Source organism: Anguilla anguilla, chromosome 12 (genome assembly GCF_013347855.1).
Source record: "Anguilla anguilla isolate fAngAng1 chromosome 12, fAngAng1.pri, whole genome shotgun sequence".
In the NCBI taxonomy this organism is placed as follows: Eukaryota; Metazoa; Chordata; class Actinopteri; order Anguilliformes; family Anguillidae; genus Anguilla; species Anguilla anguilla.
Window position 1 is genome coordinate 16,688,820 of NC_049212.1, and position 20,000 is coordinate 16,708,819.

The 20,000-nt window shown below is 52.6% G+C and overlaps 1 protein-coding gene across 7 annotated transcripts in view; it reads left to right on the forward strand.

Annotated features, from left to right (window-relative positions):
* Window positions 1–20,000, forward strand: part of mecom (MDS1 and EVI1 complex locus) — a 138,419-nt gene that overhangs the window by 50,625 nt on the left and 67,794 nt on the right. For all 7 annotated transcript variants that reach the window (XM_035385689.1, XM_035385693.1, XM_035385694.1 and 4 more), the window contains exon 2: window positions 1,901–2,232. In XM_035385689.1, coding sequence (XP_035241580.1) covers window positions 1,901–2,232 — 332 coding nt within the window. The remainder of the gene's footprint in view (window positions 1–1,900; window positions 2,233–20,000) is intronic.

The window sequence follows — 20,000 nt, forward strand, 5'->3', positions numbered from 1 at the left end:
GCAGTAATACGTTATACTGCAGTGTTTATACGGTTTATACAGAGGATACTGTGGGACAGCTTTTGATGGGGGAGAGCACTGAAGGGATGTTGGGTGTGCTGCTTGGCTGTGGGATTTCTGTATTGGGGGGTTGGGGGGATTGTGGAAGGAGTGCAGTGTTGTGGGGGGAGAGTATTGAAGGGGGGCAGCACTGGGGGGTGTGGGGTCAGTGTACTACGATGCAGGCGTTCAGAGGGGAGCGCTGTGAGAGGAACAGTGTTGCATGGGGGCGGTGTTACAGGGGGACAGTATTACGTGCCGCACAGCGCTCCCGATTCAGAGCAGAGGTGCTCCTGAGCCACGCGCAGCACTTCCTCTCCGACTGGAACTCGGGGTCAGAGGTCAGGCGGCGGTGTCCACCCTCACTTTACTCATAATTAACCTCGCTGACTGCGCTTCCTCCCAAAGTTCCCCCCTGTTTTCACTCCAAATACCCGTGATGGATTTCGGAAAAGGAAACGTAAAGCGGTGGGACGGCACAATGTGGACCCGTCCCGGCCGACCGGCTTGCGGGGAGATTAAAAAACAACCCAAAGCGAAGCTCTGCAGGCCGAGCGTGAACCTGCAGGCCCAGGGGCGGCGTCTGTGTCTGCTCTCAGGTGCTGTCTGCTCGGGCTGGCTGTCGTGATGGAATATTTTTATTAGCCTCTTTTAAAAAGTCATCAGTCTGTAGTCCTCCTCATATTTTCATTGGGATATTTAGAGCCTGATACAGTCTGCCTGAAAAAACAATGTCTTGTAGAATAACCTCGTTTTTCTACTTTAGAGAGTCATTGTATGTGTCAGTCACTGTCTTTCATTATGGCACTATTTTCCATAGTCCACTGCGCTTCCCACAGTCTCTGCTGGTCCGCTCACAGCCTGTCTGCCAGCGATGACTGAATTTATAGCCAGGATAGCTGATCATGCTAACAGCAGAGGTGATTTTACTTAGTGTTGTTCCACCATTGCTGGCTCTAATGACCTATTGCTGTAATTACCTGCAATTAATGCTGGGTATAAGCCTATGAAGCTCACTTGCACTCATTATAACCACTGAGATATGAATGCATCGGGAATTGAGTTTGTCCCAAACTCTGCAACATTCCTTGATTTTGAAGTAAAAATACAATTTTATGAATTTGTAGCCTTTATCGATTGGAGTCATGTGCATAGCCAGATCTATGCTAGCCCGTGGTTTTAAAATGAGCTACTGCCATTTTGTTGACACAGTCCATAAAGTTAATAACCAATGATCGAACCGTTGCTATCAGGGATATCATTTTTCCATGTTCTCTTTCCAAAAGACACATTGGTACTTCACACACCATCTACCTTTGGCCCATGGATTTTATGCACGCTGTTTGCATTTTGTTCTTCCTTCTCTTTATTGCACTATAACGCTGTTGATTTTCCCACATTGTGTTCTTTAATAAAGATATGTCCCTTTATCTAATTTTGATAGTATTTCAAGGTTATTAATCAATGAAAGGGTGCATTGTTTTGATAAGGTTTAATTGCATATGCTACTTTGGTTTCACACCTGTTTGGTTGACCAGTGAAGCCTTAGCTTTGAGGTTTGTGTATCTGAGGTTCTGCTGTACTTTAATCAGTTAATCCCTCTGCAGAGCCTCTGCTGATTGGATGATAATGGCGTGTAATGTGATGACCACTAGTATTGACAAACTTTACTGACTGTTAGTTGGGTGTTGGTCTTAACCACTTGTGATGAACTCATGTGATGGCCATTGGTGCCGACCACCGATGACGACCACTGGAATCGACCAATCAGACGAGTGGTTAGTGTTGACTGTTGCTTTCTGGTGTTGCCCTCGTGCGGCAGGCCTGAGTCTGGATCCCTGACCTTCTGTCTCTCCCGCAGGCGACAGGAATGAGTTCCCGTCCTTCCCCACCGCTGACCTGGAGGACGCGGGGGAGCTGGAGGGAGACCACGCCCCTCTGGCCCCGCCCTCGGAGGAGCTCACGTCGCCGGCGCTCTCCAGCGACGCGGGGTCCCCTGTGCACCCGTCGCCCTTCCCGGCCTACGGGCAGGAGGGCCTGCCTGCGCCCCCGGACTTCGAGCTGCGCGAGTCGAGCGTGGCGGCGGCCGGCCTGGGCGTGTGGGCGCTCCGCAGGGTGGAGAGAGGGGAGCGCCTGGGGCCCAGCGAGGGGGAGCCCGGGACCGCGCTGAGGGAGCCCACGCGTGGCTGGGAGGTAGGCTTCCGAAACTCTGCTGGGCCAGAGAGGGTCTGATTTACCTGTGAGGGTGCCTGGTGTTCAGTGGGATTGTACAGAACCAGACTATTCTCTGTTCTGGTGCTCTGTTCTGGTGTTCTCACAGGCAGTCAGTCTGTGAAAGATCCTGTCAAACTGCGTTTGTGGTTCAAGTGTGATGTTCCTGCTTGGCTTAGGCAACCGGGACAGCACAGGGTCCAGCGTCACCGTGTCCCAGAGAGCGCAGAGTTTTATTACAGTCACACTGTTCACAGTGGGGCCCAGTGTATACATGCAGGGCTCTTAACTCAATTAAAATGAAACAACATAAATTCAGTTTTTACCACAGTTAAAGACCCGCAATGAGCCCTCTCCAATCAGGGATTAAGCGGTCAATGCACAAAATCGAAGGCGGGGTCACAGGACAAGGTCAAAGGTTAGGGGTGGACTCAGTCAGTCAGCCTCATTTTTTTGGGGGGTGGAGTTGGGGGGGTGGGACAGGGGACATCAGGCTAATTGAGTTCCCACACTGATTGCGAGAGGCGCTCTTCATGGGGACAGTTCAGTGGATGCCGGTGTGTCTCACACAACCTGAATTAATCCCCCTCCCTAAACACACACCCAGGGCCTGCTGCTCTCTCCCCAGAGCTGGAGTTTCAGTGTCCGGGACAGATGGCTCTGGCCCTTTTTATTTTGAGTCCTCCGCACTTCAACTGGTGTCTTGCCCGACAGAGAAATATGCCTCTTGCTTGTCAGAGAAAATGATATCACTTCTTACATTTGTGCACATTAAGACTTAATATGATTGAAAAAATCTGCGTCTCTCAGCCGGAGATTTACTGCCGGCTGGACCAGCTCTCAGGTTTTTTTTTTTTCTTTTCTTTTCTTTTCTTTCTCCTGTGGAAGGAAATAAAGAAAAAAGGTTTCATGAATTTTAATCTGGATATAATTTATGGGGAGCTTGAATAATATGTATTTAAAAAGCTGAGGGGCTGGGCGCGGGGGGCGCGGGGAGGGATGGGCGAGCGTGGAAGCGGCACTGTATCACTGTGTTTAATTACCGCCCCTGACAGGGGCCATAATTCTCCCCATTAAGTAAATAAGTTGTAAAGAATTTATGATGGAACGGCGCATTATTCAGAGAGGATATTCGGCGATGACATCGGCGCATTAAATATGGTAAACGCCATTAGGGCCCGGCAGTCGATACGCCGATACGCGCCGGCCGCTAAGAACGCGAGTGACTCGCTGAGCGTAATCAGGATGGATCTGTTTGCTTTCATCATCAATTCTGCGCGGGCGGCCCGGGTGATGTCACCGGCCGGGGGGAGCGATAAAGCCCGCGCCCATCTGGTCCCCGCGGCGATAAATCGGGCGCTGCTTTTGAGCCCGTGACACGCCCGTGCCACTCCTCCCCGCCGCCGGAATAAATCTGCGGCCGATATTAATACGCTCGCCGCTGAATTATGGGAGAGGAGGTTTCTGTAAATAAAGAGCTCCGCGCTCCGCCGTCAGAGAGAGAGAGAGAGAGAGAGAGAGAGAGAGATATACAGAGAGAGAGAGAGAGAGAGAGAGAGAGAGAGAGAGAGAGAGAGACAGAGAGAGAGAGAGAGAGAGAGAGAGAGAGAGAGACAGAGAGAGAGAGAGAGAGAGAGAGACCGAGAGAGAGAGAGAGAGAGACAGACAGAGAGAGAGAGAGAGAGAGAGAGAGAGAGAGAGACCGAGAGAGAGAGAGAGAGAGACAGACAGAGAGAGAGAGAGAGAGAGAGAGAGAAATGAGTTTGAATTAGAAAAAGAAAAGGAGGAGACTGACAGAACTGGCAGGAGGGAGACAGAGCGGGAGGCCAGGTGAGCCTGCCACCTATACAGGGCTCTCTGCCAATCAGAGCTTACGCCTGATCCCTGGGCCTGCCCCTGTACCAGGCGACAGTGACAGTGACATAGAGCCGCTCATATGTCTCTATGGATTATTAGCATTATTATTACAGTGGTATTGGCTGTGTTTTCGCTTCTTTTTCTGTCTCTCTTTTCTCTCTTCTCTATCTGTCTCTTTTGTCATCTCCTGACTCCCTCTCTCTCTTCTCCTCAGCAGTTTGGTGTTCAGGGCTTGTAGAAGTATGTGGAGGTATGTGGGGATGTCTGCAGTGTATTTGAGTTGAGCTGGCAGACACACTCAGTCTTTTCTGCTTTCGAGTCCCAACGTGTCTCCTTACGTGCTCGGCCAGGAGGCAGCGCCAGTTCCGTTTGAGAGGGAGGGGCTTCCTCCCCACGGGCGTGTGATCACCTGCATTCCAGAGGATGTTCCTGTGGAGATTTAATGGGGGGGGGGCAAGGAGGGGGGGTTGTGAGGTTTATGTTAGCATGGGCTTTTGCATTTTTATCTGGACTGGACTGTTTTGCATGAAACCACATATTTGTTTTTGGTGGTAATATCTAAAATGAATACATTCATTTTTAAAATTTGCTTTTTGCACATGAAGTACCCGTCAGCATTTATAATATTCAGTTTCCACCTCTTGATTGTTTTTTAGTCTTTATTAAAGTTATTTCTTTTTCAGATGTTTTGGTTTAACCTTTTTGTTTTAATAACATATTCTGCATTATTTCCCCATAAATGTAATACTATACACAGCAGTATTAAATACAAATCATTTTTATATACTTTCTTAACAGTAATAATACTCATAATAATTGCAGTAAAAACTCAAATACACATGCAAGCATAACTACTGTCCGCACAGAATGTCCCTTTACTGATGTAAATGACTGCAGGCAAAATATACGATGGAGAGTCATTATGGTTTATTTCCTGTTGTATATGTGCATCCTTATACATAAAACCAATATTCAGATGAAAACTAGGTCAGCTTTCTTCAACTATACATAGTCATGCATGGTTAGTGGTTAGTTAGGGTTAGTTATAGTTAGCTGAACGCTGGTTAGGTACGGCTGGTGATGTCTAGCTGTAGTTGTAATTAGTCAGTGTTAGCGGTAGGTGGGTATGATCATTCATGGTTAGCTATGGCGGAGTGCTATGAAGAGGGGTTTGTAAATACCCAGGACTGACGGAAGCCTTTTGAGTTTGAAAAAGCGGAGAGCCACCGGCTGCAGCGGTACAGAGGCGAGCGGGGCGGGGCCGGGCGGGGCGGGGGGGTGCTGAGGGGGTGCGGGGGCCTTTGTGCGCCCCTTTAGTGCGGGAGCGGGGCGGCTCGGGGGGAGATTATCGGGCGGTGTGAATGGGGCGAGGGATTAGGCCTCGCGCCGGGCCCGTCCTGGCGCAGACGACACGGACGGGGCTCTCCGGGGTTTTGTGATGCAGAATCTCAGATGACAGGTCAGGATGCAGTCGCAGGCGCGGAGTGTGAGAGGGCTGGGCGGGGCAGGGGGGCGGGGGCCGGGTGGGGTGGGCTAAGCCCTGTCCTGAATAAATGCAGATGTTCACGCACTGTCCCTGTCCTGTGACAGCTTGTCACCGCACTCTGATGGTGACCTCCCCTCCCAGCATTGAGTCCCTCAATAAAACACGTCAGTCCAAATCCCTTCAGAAAACTCCTCTCTCTCCCTCCTGAGCTGTGATTCAAAAGACCGATTTGTCCTTCTGGAGTCGCTGGCTGGCGATTTCCACTAAGTCCTATTTTCACAGATGTTATTCTTACACTCAAAAGATCCAGGTAATCAGTGTTCGCTTGAAATTGTAGGGTTCTACAGTAATTATATTTCTGTTGATTGTGAGTGTAATTTCTCAGTAACTTGATATGTAAAATAATATTAATGAATTAGTCTCTTTTTAAAATCTTTTAAGAGTTCTGTGAGAAAATGTTGAGGAGGTTTAAGGGCATTGCAGTGGGGCCCGCAGGCCTGTGTGGTGTGAATGTTTACGGCAGTAAAGTGGACAGTAAAAGCCGTTGCTGAAAGCTGGGTAGTGCTGCCCCTCTCTGCCGGGCCCTGGGGCCATGCCATGCTCCAGACGGGCAGCGGTGGCACGGGGGCGGCGGGGAGCGCGGGCGCGGGCTAGCGCGTTATTGACTAGCGGCTCCTCGTGGTTCCGGGCGCTAGCTGTAATCAGAGCTAAGCGGCGGCGGCGGGCTGCGCGGCTGAGGGGAGCAGGGGGCCTGGCTCTCCGCTCTGGAAGGGCCTCCTTTGTTGGGCTAATTCGCCCGGAGTGGACGAGGCCCTCGGCGAGCGACCTCCCCTGTGCCCTCGCCCCTTTGTCTGGGGGAATAGAGCTGTGCCCGGGAGGCCTAAGCAGCTTACCGCGCCCGGGCGGCCCTCAAGGCCCTTCTCCCCGGGGGCCCCGCCCACGGGCCCCCGCTCTTAGGGCCCCACCCACAGGGGCCCCATTACAGGTCTACAAGTGTCCCATTCTGGCACACAAGCATCCGCGAGGAGCCCGCAGTCTGGGCTGTGTCAACAAGGGCCCATTCTCTGAAGCCCCGTCCAATCAGAGTGATTCCCTGTCCAATCAGATTAAAGATAATTCCACCGTTTTAGGTCTCTGTAAACAGGGTTTCGACATTTCTCTTTCTCCTGCAGGATTGGAGAACTCTTTTTCTTTTACCTCTCTCCATCTGTCCCTGAGCAGGGAGGCACAGTGTGGCCATTTCTCTCTGAACACAGGTGAACTGAAGTGATGTGAAGGATTGCTGTCTGAACTGCTCGGTTTAATTCAGCTTCTGCGCCTTTTCTATATGTCTCTGCCTCCCCCCTTTCACGCGCGCGCGCGTGTGTGTGTGTGTGTGTGCGTCTCTGTGTGTGGCAGTGTGTGTGCACGCAAATGCATGTGTGTGTGTGTTTGTGTGTGTGTGCGTGTACGGGTGTGTGTGTGTGTGTGTGTGTCTCTGTGTAAACGCGCATATGCATGTGTGTGTGCATGTACGGGTGTGTGTGTGTGTGTGTGTGTGTGTGTGTCTGTGTACGTGCGCATATGCATGTGTGTGTGCGTGTACGGGTGTGTGTGTGTGTGTCTGTGTAAACGCGTATATGCATGTGTGTGTGTGTGTGTGTGTGTGTGTGTGTGTGTGCATTCTCTAACACTAGGTACAAGGGCCAAAGAGAGGAGAAAAGAAAGGAAAGGAAACTTCTCTCTCTCCCTCCCTCTCTCTGTGTTTCACATCCCCATGGGGAGTGGAAGCTAGGTTAACTAATTGAACAAAGTGGGAGTGAATAGTTGAAGGACAGAGAAGGACATTATAATCAGGAGAAGGTGTACTCAGAGGACAAAGCCAATGGGAGGACACTGTGATTAGGAGGAAGCTGGGAGACTGGAAAGGTCGTGACCTTATTAGGTCTGGAGAGAATGGGGGACGGGTGGCTTTCACCTGGGGAGAAAAGCCTGGCGGGGGACCGCTGGGTGTCTTTACAAACAGCAAAGCTGGACTCTTCCCAACATCTCAGTCTGGGGAAAGGAATTTCCGCACTCAACACACCTCGCTCCAGGACACCGCACACATATATACACACACACACACTCACACATACACACACACACAAGCACACATACACATATATACACCCACACACACACGCAAGCACACACATATACATACACACACACACACACACACACACACACACACACATATACACATACCTATACACACACGCACGCACACGCACATGCACATATGTATGTGTACATGTGCGTGCGTTTGTGTGTGTGTGTGCGGGTGTATGTGTGTTAGTGTGTGTGCGTGTGTGTGCCTGTGTGTGTGTGTGTGTGTGTGTGTGTGTGTCCAGAAGGAGGCAGCGGTCCCTGTAAGGCACAGCAGAGCCTGCTTGGGGCAGTGGGGTTGTGAAGGTGTGGAAGTGTGTGGCAGAAGTCTCCCCTTCTTTAAAGTCAAACAGCGAGTGCTGACACAGAGCAGGAGCTGCAGTAGAGCAGCTGTAAAATGAGCCTGTAAGTGTTTACAGATTTATACTGTAGCCAGGCTGCGACATGTCAGCGTAACGTCTCTGGACAAGATGGCAGTGTGTATGTGTGCGTGTGTGTGTGTGTGTGTGGCACATGTGTGGTGTGTACATGCGCAAATGTTTGTGTGTGCTTCCACGCGCATGTGTGTGCCAGGGCAGATGGGCAAGACTTTTTTTTAGATTTTAGTCTGAAGGCGAGTCTGTTTAGAGCTTATTACCAGGTTAAGAGCTAAATTACCAGCCCTCTCAAACCCTGACACAGAAAAACAGCGTACTCCTGCTGCAGTTACTGCAGAGCAGATGGAGGGGGACATTAGGGGATCAGAGAGAAAGCAGAGGCCAGAGAGCTGTAATGAGGTCTGAACTCTCAGAGTCGCCCGATTATTTCATAATGCTCTAAATTCGCTCCATATGTACCAGTCGGTATTCACCCGCACCATCGCCTCAGCTGCAGCCCCTGAAACCGCTCACCTGGTGCAGCTGTTCACTGCAGCGCCCCACACCCTACCGCACCCTACCACACCCTACCACACCCTACCACACCCTACCGCACCCTACCACACCCTACCACACCCTACCGCGCTCGACCCTCAGCCTCAATGCAGCCCCGCCTCCACACACTGTGCGCTTCTGCCCCTCCCGAACGCGCTGGCTCCCCCTCGGCCTAACACATCTGACCGAGCTGTGCTCAGTGCGCCGTTCCCTCGCCTCAACGTGCTGTACTCCACACGTCGCCTGAACGCGCTGCTCCGCAGTCTGAACACGCTGTACTCCACACATCGCCTGAACGCACGCTGCTCCGCAGTCTGAACGCGCTGTACCCCACACGTCGCCTGAACGCACGCTGCTCCGCAGTCTGAACGCGCTGTACCCCACACGTCGCCTGAACGCACGCTGCTCCGCAGTCTGAACGCGCTGTACCCCACACGTCGCCTGAACGCACGCTGCTCCGCAGTCTGAACGCGCTGTACCCCACACGTCGCCTGAACGCACGCTGCTCCGCAGTCTGAACGCGCTGTACTCCACACGTCGCCTGAACGCACGCTGCTCCGCAGTCTGAACGCGCTGTACTCCACACGTCGCCTGAACGCACTGCTCCGCAGTCTGAACGCGCTGTACTCCACACGTCGCCTGAACGCACTGCTCCGCAGTCTGAACGCGCTGTACTCCACACGTCGCCTGAACGCACGCTGCTCCGCAGTCTGAACGCGCTGTACTCCACACGTCGCCTGAACGCACTGCTCCGCAGTCTGAACGTGCTGTACTCCACACGTCGCCTGAACGCACTGCTCCGCAGTCTGAACGCGCTGTACTCCACACGTCGCCTGAACGCACTGCTCCGCAGTCTGAACGCGCTGTACTCCACACGTCGCCTGAACGCACGCTGCTCCGCAGTCTGAACGCGCTGTACTCCACACGTCGCCTGAACGCACTGCTCCGCAGTCTGAACGCGCTGTACTCCACACGTCGCCTGAACGCACTGCTCCGCAGTCTGAACGCGCTGTACTCCACACGTCGCCTGAACGCACGCTGCTCCGCAGTCTGAACGCGCTGTACTCCACACGTCGCCTGAACGCACTGCTCCGCAGTCTGAACGCGCTGTACTCCACACGTCGCCTGAACGCACGCTGCTCCGCAGTCTGAACGCGCTGCGCTGTAGACGCTGCTCCCCCACATGTACGCGCTGTGCTAAACAAGCTGCTCAATGATCATCGGCACGCTGCTCACACAGTTCCCCTGTGTCGGTGCACTCTTTCTCCTACCCATGCGTGTGCCTGCTCATCTGCGTGTGTGTGTGTACGCTTATGATTTGATGACATAGGTCTACGCATCAGATTTTTATTGACTTTTTCTGCCTGTCTTGTTGAAAATATGCATAGGTATACCCGTATGTAAAGTCTGAGAATAGAGTGTAATTTTTTAATGCTTGAAACGATACATTGATATTGTGATACTTTTTTTTTTAGTTGCTGATATTTTACGTACTATTTTAGGTTGCCTTCACGATTTGGTATTATGCTTTGTAATCATTAAGTTCATGACATCAAATATATCAGTAATAGCATGTTGCAGTAAACATTGCCCGATGTTTTACTCTGATACACTCTTCAGTAATGGGGTAAGGTTGGGTTCCCATCACAGCAGCGTTCAGTCGTGTGCAGCTAGCAGTAGCTGCACGTTCAGCGCAGAGCAGATGCACTTCTGCAGGCTGTGGAGCAAGTTTTGGGGGTTTTTGTCTGGCAGATCCCTGGCTGCTGGAGGAAGAGAGCAGAAGTGCACATTGAGGGGTGCTTTTGGCGCTGGGTCCCCCCCCCCCCCCCCGTTAGCGCTAATGGGATTTTCCGGAGCGCGGCGTACGGTCTGAGCGGGTCTCACACACACAGCTGGACGGCGCACACACACGTGGGCTACTGCGCATACGCGGGTTTCTGCGCATACGTGGGCTACTGCGCATACGCGGGTTACTGCGCATACGCGGGTTACTGCGCATACGCGGGTTACTGCGCATACGCGGGTTACTGCGCATACGTGGGCTACTGCGCATACGCGGGTTACTGCGCATACGTGGGCTACTGCGCATATGCGGGTTACTGCGCATAGGTGGGTTACTGCGCATACGTGGGTTAATGCGCATACGAGGGTTACTGCGCATACGCGGGTTACTGCGCATACGTGGGTTACTGCGCATACGTGGGTTAATGCGCATACGAGGGTTACTGCGCATACGTGGGTTACTGCGCATACGTGGGTTACTGCGCATACGCGGGTTACTGCGCACACGCGGGTTACTGCGCATACGTGGGTTACTGCGCATACGCGGGTTACTGCGCACACGTGGGCTACTGCGCATACGTGGGCTACTGCGCATACGTGGGTTACTGCGCATACGCGGGTTACTGCGCATACGTGGGCTACTGCGCATACGTGGGTTACTGATACGCGGGTTACTGCGCATACGTGGGCTACTGCGCATACGTGGGTTACTGATACGCGGGTTACTGCGCATACGTGGGCTACTGCGCATACGTGGGTTACTGATACGCGGGTTACTGCGCATACGCAGGTTAATGCGCATACGTGGGTTAATGCGCATACGTGGATTACTGCACATACGCAGGTTACTGCGCATACGCGGGTTAATGCGCACACGTGGGTTAATGCGCATACGAGGGTTACTGCGCATACGTGGGTTACTGCGGACGCCTCTCCGGCGCGGCCCTGGAGCTCGGGGAGCCTCCGCCGGGCCCCGCCGCCGCCGCCCGGGCCCCGCCGCCGGCCCGCCGTGTCAGCACCGATCCGTCAGAGGGGATTTCTCCAGGCCCGGCCCCGCGGCCGCTCCAGCAGGCTTAATTGTGGTCTCGGGGCCGAGGAGCCTGTGAAGTCCTAACGAGTTAGCGTCTTCCTGCGAGACGACGGGTTCTCACCCCGCCCCGCTCTGTCATCGGCCGAAACAAAGGGGGCCGGCGCAGACGCCCCGGGTCTCTGAGAAAGGGGGACAGCACATCCATCTTCTCCCCTCCTCCGATTGTCCCTTTTCTTGCGGCCGTCCCGCGGCTGCGTGGCGTCCCCTCACAGGCTCCGTATGACAGGCTTTGTGATGTCTTCAGAGCGCCAGGGACCCTCGCTTTGGGCCGCGGTCCTCCCCGGCCCTGACTGACAGCGGGACAGAGTCCAACTGCCACCCAGGACACGCAGCCATAAATCATCCTGCTGGCAACAGACGGCTGGACCGGGCTCACTTCCTGAACGGCTACCAGTTCCTGCAGGGGACAAAAAGCCTATTGTCGGGTCTGGGCAACCGGCTCCTCTCCCTTTTGAGTGCGTTGGGGTTTATGAGCGGGGCTGAGAAGGGCCGAGTGAGGGAGAGCGCCAAGAGTGAGAGAGACAGAGAGAGAGAGCAAAAGAGATAGAACGGAGGGAGACATAGGCACAGAAAGACAGAAGGCCACAGAAGGAGAGGGAGAGAGGGAGAGAGACTCAAAAACAAAGAGGAGAGACACCCAGGCACAAGAGAAAAGTAGTGTGTGGGAGAGTGTGAAGACAGAAAGAATGAAGACACAGATACAGGGACAGGGAGAAAGAACAAGGGAGATGTGTAGTACAGGAGATATGGTTCTTGGAGATGACACATTCGCACTATGCACAGGGCCTTGCTTATTTTATTTAGAATGTCTTTTAAAGAGATTTTTCCTGTCCCAAGCCCCTTTTCACTGTTTTGGTTTTTCCGCTAGAGTGTCAGGATGTGAGAGAGATGTTGTTTTTCTACACATCAAAAAGGCAGAATGGGCCCTGCGAGAGATGGAGGTGAGGTCCGCGGAGCTGCACTAAATCTCCGCGCTGCGCCTCCTGCAGCCCCGGGTGCGCCACAGAGCCGCAGCGGAGCTGGAAAATAAACATTCCTGCCGAGGTTCTCAGACAAACCCGCGTTTATTCAGAAAACAGCGCATTCCTCCCGATGGCCACTGCAGCCCGCGTCTCTCACCCAAACGCTTCCTAACACCAGCGCCTCACCCAAACGCTTCCTAACACCAGCCCCTCACCCAAACGCTTCCTAACACCAGCGCCTCACCCAAACGCTTCCTAACACCAGCCCCTCACCCAAACGCTTCATAACACCAGCCCAGCGCCCCTCACCCAAACGCTTCCTAACACCAGCCCCTCACCCAAACGCTTCCTAACACCAGCCCAGCTTCTCTCACCCAAACGCTTCCTAACACCAGCCCCTCACCCAACGCTTCCTAACACCAGCGTCACTCACCCAAACGCTTCATAACACCAGCATCCCTCACCCAAACACTTCCTAACACCAGCCCAGCGTCCCTCACCCAAACGCTTCCTAACACCAGCCCCTCACCCAAACGCTTCCTAACACCAGCGTCCCTCACCCAAACGCTTCCTAACACCAGCCTCTCACCAAACGCTTCCTAACACCAGCGTCCCTCACCTCACCCAAACGCTTCCTAACACCAGCGTCTCTCACCCAAATGCTTCATAACACCAGCATCCCTCACCCAAACGCTTCCTAACACCAGCGTCCCTCACCTCACCCAAACGCTTCCTAACACCAGCCCCTCACCCAAACGCTTCCTAACACCAGCGTCCCTCACCTCACCCAAACGCTTCCTAACACCAGCCCAGCGTCTCTCACCCAAACGCTTCCTAACACCAGCCCCTCACCCAAATGCTTCCTAACGCCAGCCCCTCACCCAAACGCTTCCTAACACCAGCCCCTCACCCAAACGCTTCCTAACGCCAGCCCCTCACCCAAACGCTTCCTAACACCAGCCCCTCACCCAAATGCTTCATAACACCAGCCCAGCGTCCCTCACCCAAATGCTTCCTAACACCAGCCCCTCACCCAAATGCTTCATAACACCAGCCCAGCGTCCCTCACCCAAATGCTTCCTAACACCAGCGCCCCTCACCCAAACACTTCATAACACCAGCCCCTCACCCAAACGCTTCATAACACCAGCCCCTCACCCAAATGCTTCCTAACACCAGCGCCCCTCACCCAAACACTTCATAACACCAGCCCCTCACCCAAACACTTCATAACACCAGTGTCTCTCACCCAAACGCTTCCTAACACCAGCGCCCCTCACCCAAACACTTCATAACACCAGCCCAGCGTCTCTCACCCAAATGCTTCCTAACACCAGCCGCTCACCCAAACGCTTCCTAACACCAGCGTCTCTCACCCAAACGCTTCATAACACCAGCCCCTCACCCAAACGCTTCCTAACACCAGCGTCCCTCACCCAAACGCTTCATAACACCAGCCCAGCGTCTCTCACCCAAACGCTTCCTAACACCAGCGCCCCTCACCCAAACACTTCATAACACCAGCCCAGCGTCTCTCACCCAAACGCTTCCTAACACCAGCCCCTCACCCAAACGCTTCCTAACACCAGCCCAGTGCCCCTCACCCAAATGCTTCCTAACACCAGCCCAGCTTCTCTCACCCAAACGCTTCCTAACACCAGCGTCTCTCACCCAAACGCTTCATAACACCAGCATCCCTCACCCAAACACTTCCTAACACCAGCCCAGCGTCCCTCACCCAAATGCTTCCTAACACCAGCCCCTCACCCAAACGCTTCCTAACACCAGCGTCCCTCACCTCACCCAAACGCTTCCTAACACGAGCGTCTCTCACCCAAACGCTTCCTAACACTAGCGTCTCTCACCCAAATGCTTCATAACACCAGCATCCCTCACCCAAACGCTTCCTAACACCAGCGTCCCTCACCCAAACGCTTCCTAACACCAGCCCAGCGTCTCTCACCCAAACGCTTCCTAACACCAGCCCCTCACCCAAACGCTTCCTAACACCAGCCCAGCGTCTCTCACCCAAACGCTTCCTAACACCAGCCCCTCACCCAAACGCTTCCTAACACCAGCCCCTCACCCAAACGCTTCCTAACGCCAGCCCCTCACCCAAATGCTTCCTAACGCCAGCCCCTCACCCAAACGCTTCCTAACACCAGCCCCTCACCCAAATGCTTCATAACACCAGCCCAGCGTCTCTCACCCAAACGCTTCATAACACCAGCGCCCCTCACCCAAACACTTCATAACACCAGCCCAGCGTCCCTCACCCAAATGCTTCCTAACACCAGCCCAGCTTCTCTCACCCAAACGCTTCCTAACACCAGCCCCTCACCCAAACGCTTCCTAACACCAGTGTCTCTCACCCAAACGCTTCCTAACACCAGCGCCCCTCACCCAAACACTTCATAACACCAGCCCAGCGTCCCTCACCCAAACGCTTCCTAACACCAGCGTCCCTCACCCAAACGCTTCATAACACCAGCGTCCCTCACCCAAACGCTTCCTAACACCAGCCGCTCAAAGCACAAATTAAAACCCTCTTCTCTTAAGAAAAAAAAAGGTGGGGCGGGAAAACTTGTCTGCTTCTTTTGAGCAGTTTAATGTTTGATGAAAGGGAACGGCTTTCTAAGATAACGATTTTGACTTGTTTGTGCTATTTTTCATGCTATTTTTTATTTTTGTCTGTGTTTAATCATATTTTTTATTTTATGGTGGCAAGGTGAACATCTCTGCTGGGAGTAGAGGCAGTATGAAGTGTAAAGCAGTAAAGAAGTTTGTTCAGCTTAACTCTATTCTCTGGTGCTGGGTGTGAGCCATGCTGGGGTACCCCGTGCCCCTTTCTATGTAGCATACAGTGGGCCCTTCTTTAGAGATGGGGCAATGCAGTCTATGAAGATCATTAGTGAATCCATTCATTCATTAAAGTTCCCTCAATGTAAATGGCGGTGTAGGGTGAAATGTGATATCAGGTGCTGGATGGGGAGAGGGACAGACTGCTTTCAGTGGAAATGTGCCTTCCTAGTTAATGCTCGTCCCCCAAGATTTCTAATTTGAAAGGATATAAGCAAAGGACATTTAACCTGAATTGTCATAGAATCCAGGTGTTTGAAAGGGTAATAGGCCAGTTTTGAGCTCCCGTGAGCCCTTGAAGGAGACGCGTACTCGGCTAATAAATAAAAGAAGAGGTGCGCTCCGGACCCTTTAAGCGTTAAGCGCGGTGTTTTGTCGGATTGAGCGGTTTAAAGGGAGGTGCGGGCGGGGAACAGAAGAGGGGAAGAGGAGCCCCAGTTTGTGCCTGTCAGCCGGCGAGGGGACAGGTGCATTAAGCAGATTTTTCACTCCGATGGAAACGTTGGCTGTCACATCCCGCCACTCGCATCGCTCACGCGGGACCCGCCGCGCCAAATAGGCCTGCCACATCCTGTCGTCAGGGTAACGGATGTCCCCCCATCAGCCCGTCGTTACGGTCCCATCGTTCCGGGGGGCGCGGGTCGGGGGGCCCCCCCGTGATGAGACGTCCCTCTCCCTTCCTTTGGTCTCTCGTCCTCGGGGGCGGGGGGGGGGGGGGGTGGAAACGGCCCCTTCTCATCCGGTACCAGCAGCCGCCACCAGAAGCCCATAAATCCCCTCCGCAGCCAAGACCTGCAGCCCGGCAGCCGTCATAAATAACCGCAGCCTATCTGAGGGGAAGATGGGACATTAGAAGCTATTTACACTGCGGGAGCGGCGCTATCGATCAGCCGCGCCGGGCCCATAGATAAGACGGCGATGATGTCATGATTATTGATGATGATTCCTGACAGAACAGCTACAGAGGAATTATCTGAGCGACAGCTCCATTCGTTTCGGGGAGGTGATGCATTCCGCCGTGGCGGAAACAGTCAGGGGGGTCGCCGCCGCCGCCGCGCCGGGCCCGGGTCCCGCCTCCTGAATAATGCCTCAGCGCCGCGCTGCCACGGCGACGGATGCCAGCCGCGTAATGAGACTGACAGAGTCAGGCTGCAGTTTGAGCAAGTGCATGTCCTCACAGAGAGGGAAGAGGGGTCTGCAGGTGCATGTCCTCACAGAGAGGGAAGAGGGGTCTGCAAGTGCATGTCCTCACAGAGAGGGAAGAGGGGTCTGCAAGTGCATGTCCTCACAGAGAGGGAAGAGGGGTCTGCAAGTGCAGCGTGGACTCTCAGACGGTACAGTGTGAGGAGACACACACACACACACACACACACACACGCCCGCGCACACCTGGCCTGATACCCAGCTGGGGACCCACACACCGGTGAGTGAGAAGCAGCCACAGGCATTTTCAGTCACCCTGAAAAGCCCGTCTCTGCCCTGCCGTGCCCTCAGGCTCTGATTGGACAGAACTCTGAGGTTCCCTCTGCTGTGGGTGTCAGGGGCCTGATGTCATCCTGCTCACCTTGTTCCATGTGGATGAGCTGCTGTAGAGGTGTGTGTGAAGGTTATAAGTCTCCTAAAGAAATCCCCCCTTCCTGTATCGCTCCCTCAATGCGCAGAGATCATTAATTGAAAATGCTTTATATATTTATGTTGATTAAAACTGCAAATATGGACTAAGAGGAAACAGAGAATTTTTTTCACTAATAAGATGTGTGCTGCTCTTCAGAGGATGCATTGGGCCAAACACATTGCTTTATGGGCCACTTTAGTGGTCAGAATTGAGAACTGTTTATATGTCAATAATAATTCATGTAACTGTGCCAGAGAAAACTCACACAGATGAGTATTGATTCCTCCTGAGCCCAGTGCTGTAAAGAAGCTGGATTTTACTGGAGTGGAGCTGTAATGTCCCTTACTCCAGAGAGAGCAGGGTCCACAGCCTGTCCGTCTGGAATCAGAGCTCGGGGAGAGGACTGGGATGGGGAAGTGTGTGTGGGGTATAAAGGGAGGAGCAGAGATGGCCAGATGGAGCAGTCTGAGTTCTTTGCTTGGCTGCCTCCTGCTTGTCCCTCTCCTGTGTCCACATTGTTCTGTCTCTGCATGACTGTCTGTCCAACACTGAGCATGCTTCACTCTGCCAGTCCGCCATTAAACAGAGAGATCTCTGGGATAGTAGGTCACATGACATACCGGTACCAGCAGTTGAGTTCTCATCCTGAGAGCCGTAGCCTAAGAGAAGTAGAAAGACACAGATCCTGAACACACACATGGCTCCTAAGCACACAGACCAACATCGTTCCTGAACTCATAGATGAACAGACGTTGAGCACGCAGACACGCCGAACTTGAGCTCAGCCTGTTGGAGAGGTGCTGTGAAGGCCGTGTGTAGGAGTGAGGAGCTGCACGGACGTTGGCAGTGCCGTGCGGGTTCTGGTCGGCCTCTCCGAGGAGCGGCGTTATTCGCGAACACCGCGCCAGAAGTTCTGGCCGGGCTCCAGGCGGCGGCGGCCGCAAGCGAGAGCGCACGGCGGGGTTCGAACGCGCCGGACCCCCCCAACTCCCCCCCACCCCCTGCGTCCGCTCGCCACAAAAAAGGAAAAATAAGCGGACGCTACAGAGCCCAGATTCTGCCCAGCCCTGATAACGGCCGGATGGTTAAATAAGCAAACACATGGGGCCCTTTCATCTGCTCTTATCGCCTCAACTTAAAACACTTTACTACTTCTCCAGCGAGCTCCACTTCTGCAATTAATCTGCAGTTTTTAATAAAAAGTTTGCGGCTCTCTCTCTCTCTCTCTCTCCCTCTCTCTCTCTATCTCTCTCTCTCTCACTCTCTCTCTCTCTCTCTCTCTCTCTCTCTCCCCCTCTCTCTCTCTCTCACTCTCTCTCTCTCTCTCCCTCTCTCTCTCTCTCTCTCTCTCTCTCTCTCTCTCTCTCTCTCTCTCTCTCTCTCTCTCTCTCTCTCTCTCTCTCTCTCTCTCTCGCGGTGCTCCCAGCCTCTTTCATGGCTATAATGAGAGAGCGGGGCGAGAGCGCCTGTGTGCGCACGCTGGGTGTTTGGGCTTTTTGGGAAAGTCTGCGGCTTTTTAAATAATAAAGTACAATGAAGTGGAAACTCTCCAGAGGTTGAGGAGAAATAATGTTTTGTGAGAAAGCGTCAATATGCTGCGGAGAGATTGGAGTCGCGGTGCTCGGGGGCCTGGCGATAGAAGGCCTCTGTGTACGCTCCCTGATACGGACTGCTTCTGTCCCTCTCCCTGGGAGAAGGTGGCTGGGACAGGGAATACCCAGCAGCACTTGCGTTAGAGAAATTCACAACAAATTAAGAGATTTACAGATGAATTATTTACGTGTCAGCGTTTCTTTCCATCGATTAGCATACATTACAGGCAACTGAATGTTCGGTGTAAAATCATATCTGAATAACTTTTTAAACTCTTATAGAGTAAATGTAGTCCATACTGGACTTATATCCACTGTATTAGAGTTGATTTAACACTGAAGACTTTGTTGTGCAACAAAAGATATTACAACTACAAGAGTTTTACTGACCTGTATTAATTGGTTCAAATGTATATTTTTTGTTATGGTTTTTTATTTTGTACTGCATACAGTTCTTTGAATAATATTTGCATATTATTCAATCATGCTTCAGTGTAAAGAAAATTAAACTGTAATTCTCACTGAGAGCGAGACTGTGTCTGTAATTCTCCCTGGGATTAACACTGTGTCTGTAAGTCTCTCTGGGATTGACACTGTGTCTGTAATTCTCACTGGGATTGACACTGTGTCTGTAATTCTCACTGGGATTGACACTGTGTCTGTAATTCTCACTGGGATTGACACTGTCTGTAATTCTCTCTGGGATTGACACTGTGTCTGTAATTCTCTCTGGGATTGACACTGTGTCTGTAATTCTCACTGAGATTGACACTGTGTCTGTAATTCTCTCTGGGATTGACACTGTGTCTGTAATTCTCACTGGGATTGACACTGTGTCTGTAATTCTCACTGAGATTGACACTGTGTCTGTAATTCTCACTGGGATTGACACTGTGTCTGTAATTCTCACTGGGATTGACACTGTGTCTGTAATTTTCTCTGGGATTGACACTGTGTCTGTAATTCTCTCTGGGATTGACACTGTGTCTGTAATTTTCTCTGGGATTGACACTGTGTCTGTAATTCTCACTGAGATTGACACTGTGTCTGTAATTCTCTCTGGGATTGAGGCTGTGTCTGTAAGTCTCTTCTGGGATTCAGACTGTGTCTGTGAGTCTCTTCTGAGATTGACACTGTGTCTCTTCAGGGATCTGGAGAATGGCTATAATTCTCTCACAGAAAGAGAGACTGTAATTCTCTCTGATGGGGACACATGTTCTGTGCCACAGGCAGTGGTGTTGTCAGTAATTCTCTCTTGTATAGAGCGCTTGTCTGTCTTGGCTTCTCGAGGGCATTCGTGTTCAGTGGGTGGAAAGCAGGAGGGATCCACAGACAGGTGAAAAACAGTTTTTTGGACGGAGCTCAAGACTGGGAGCAGAGGGGGACACAAAGACACCACAGGGGGGGTGGAGGAGGGGAGGGGTAATCCACAGTGTAGCAGGGTCATCGCAGGGGCATCAAAAGTC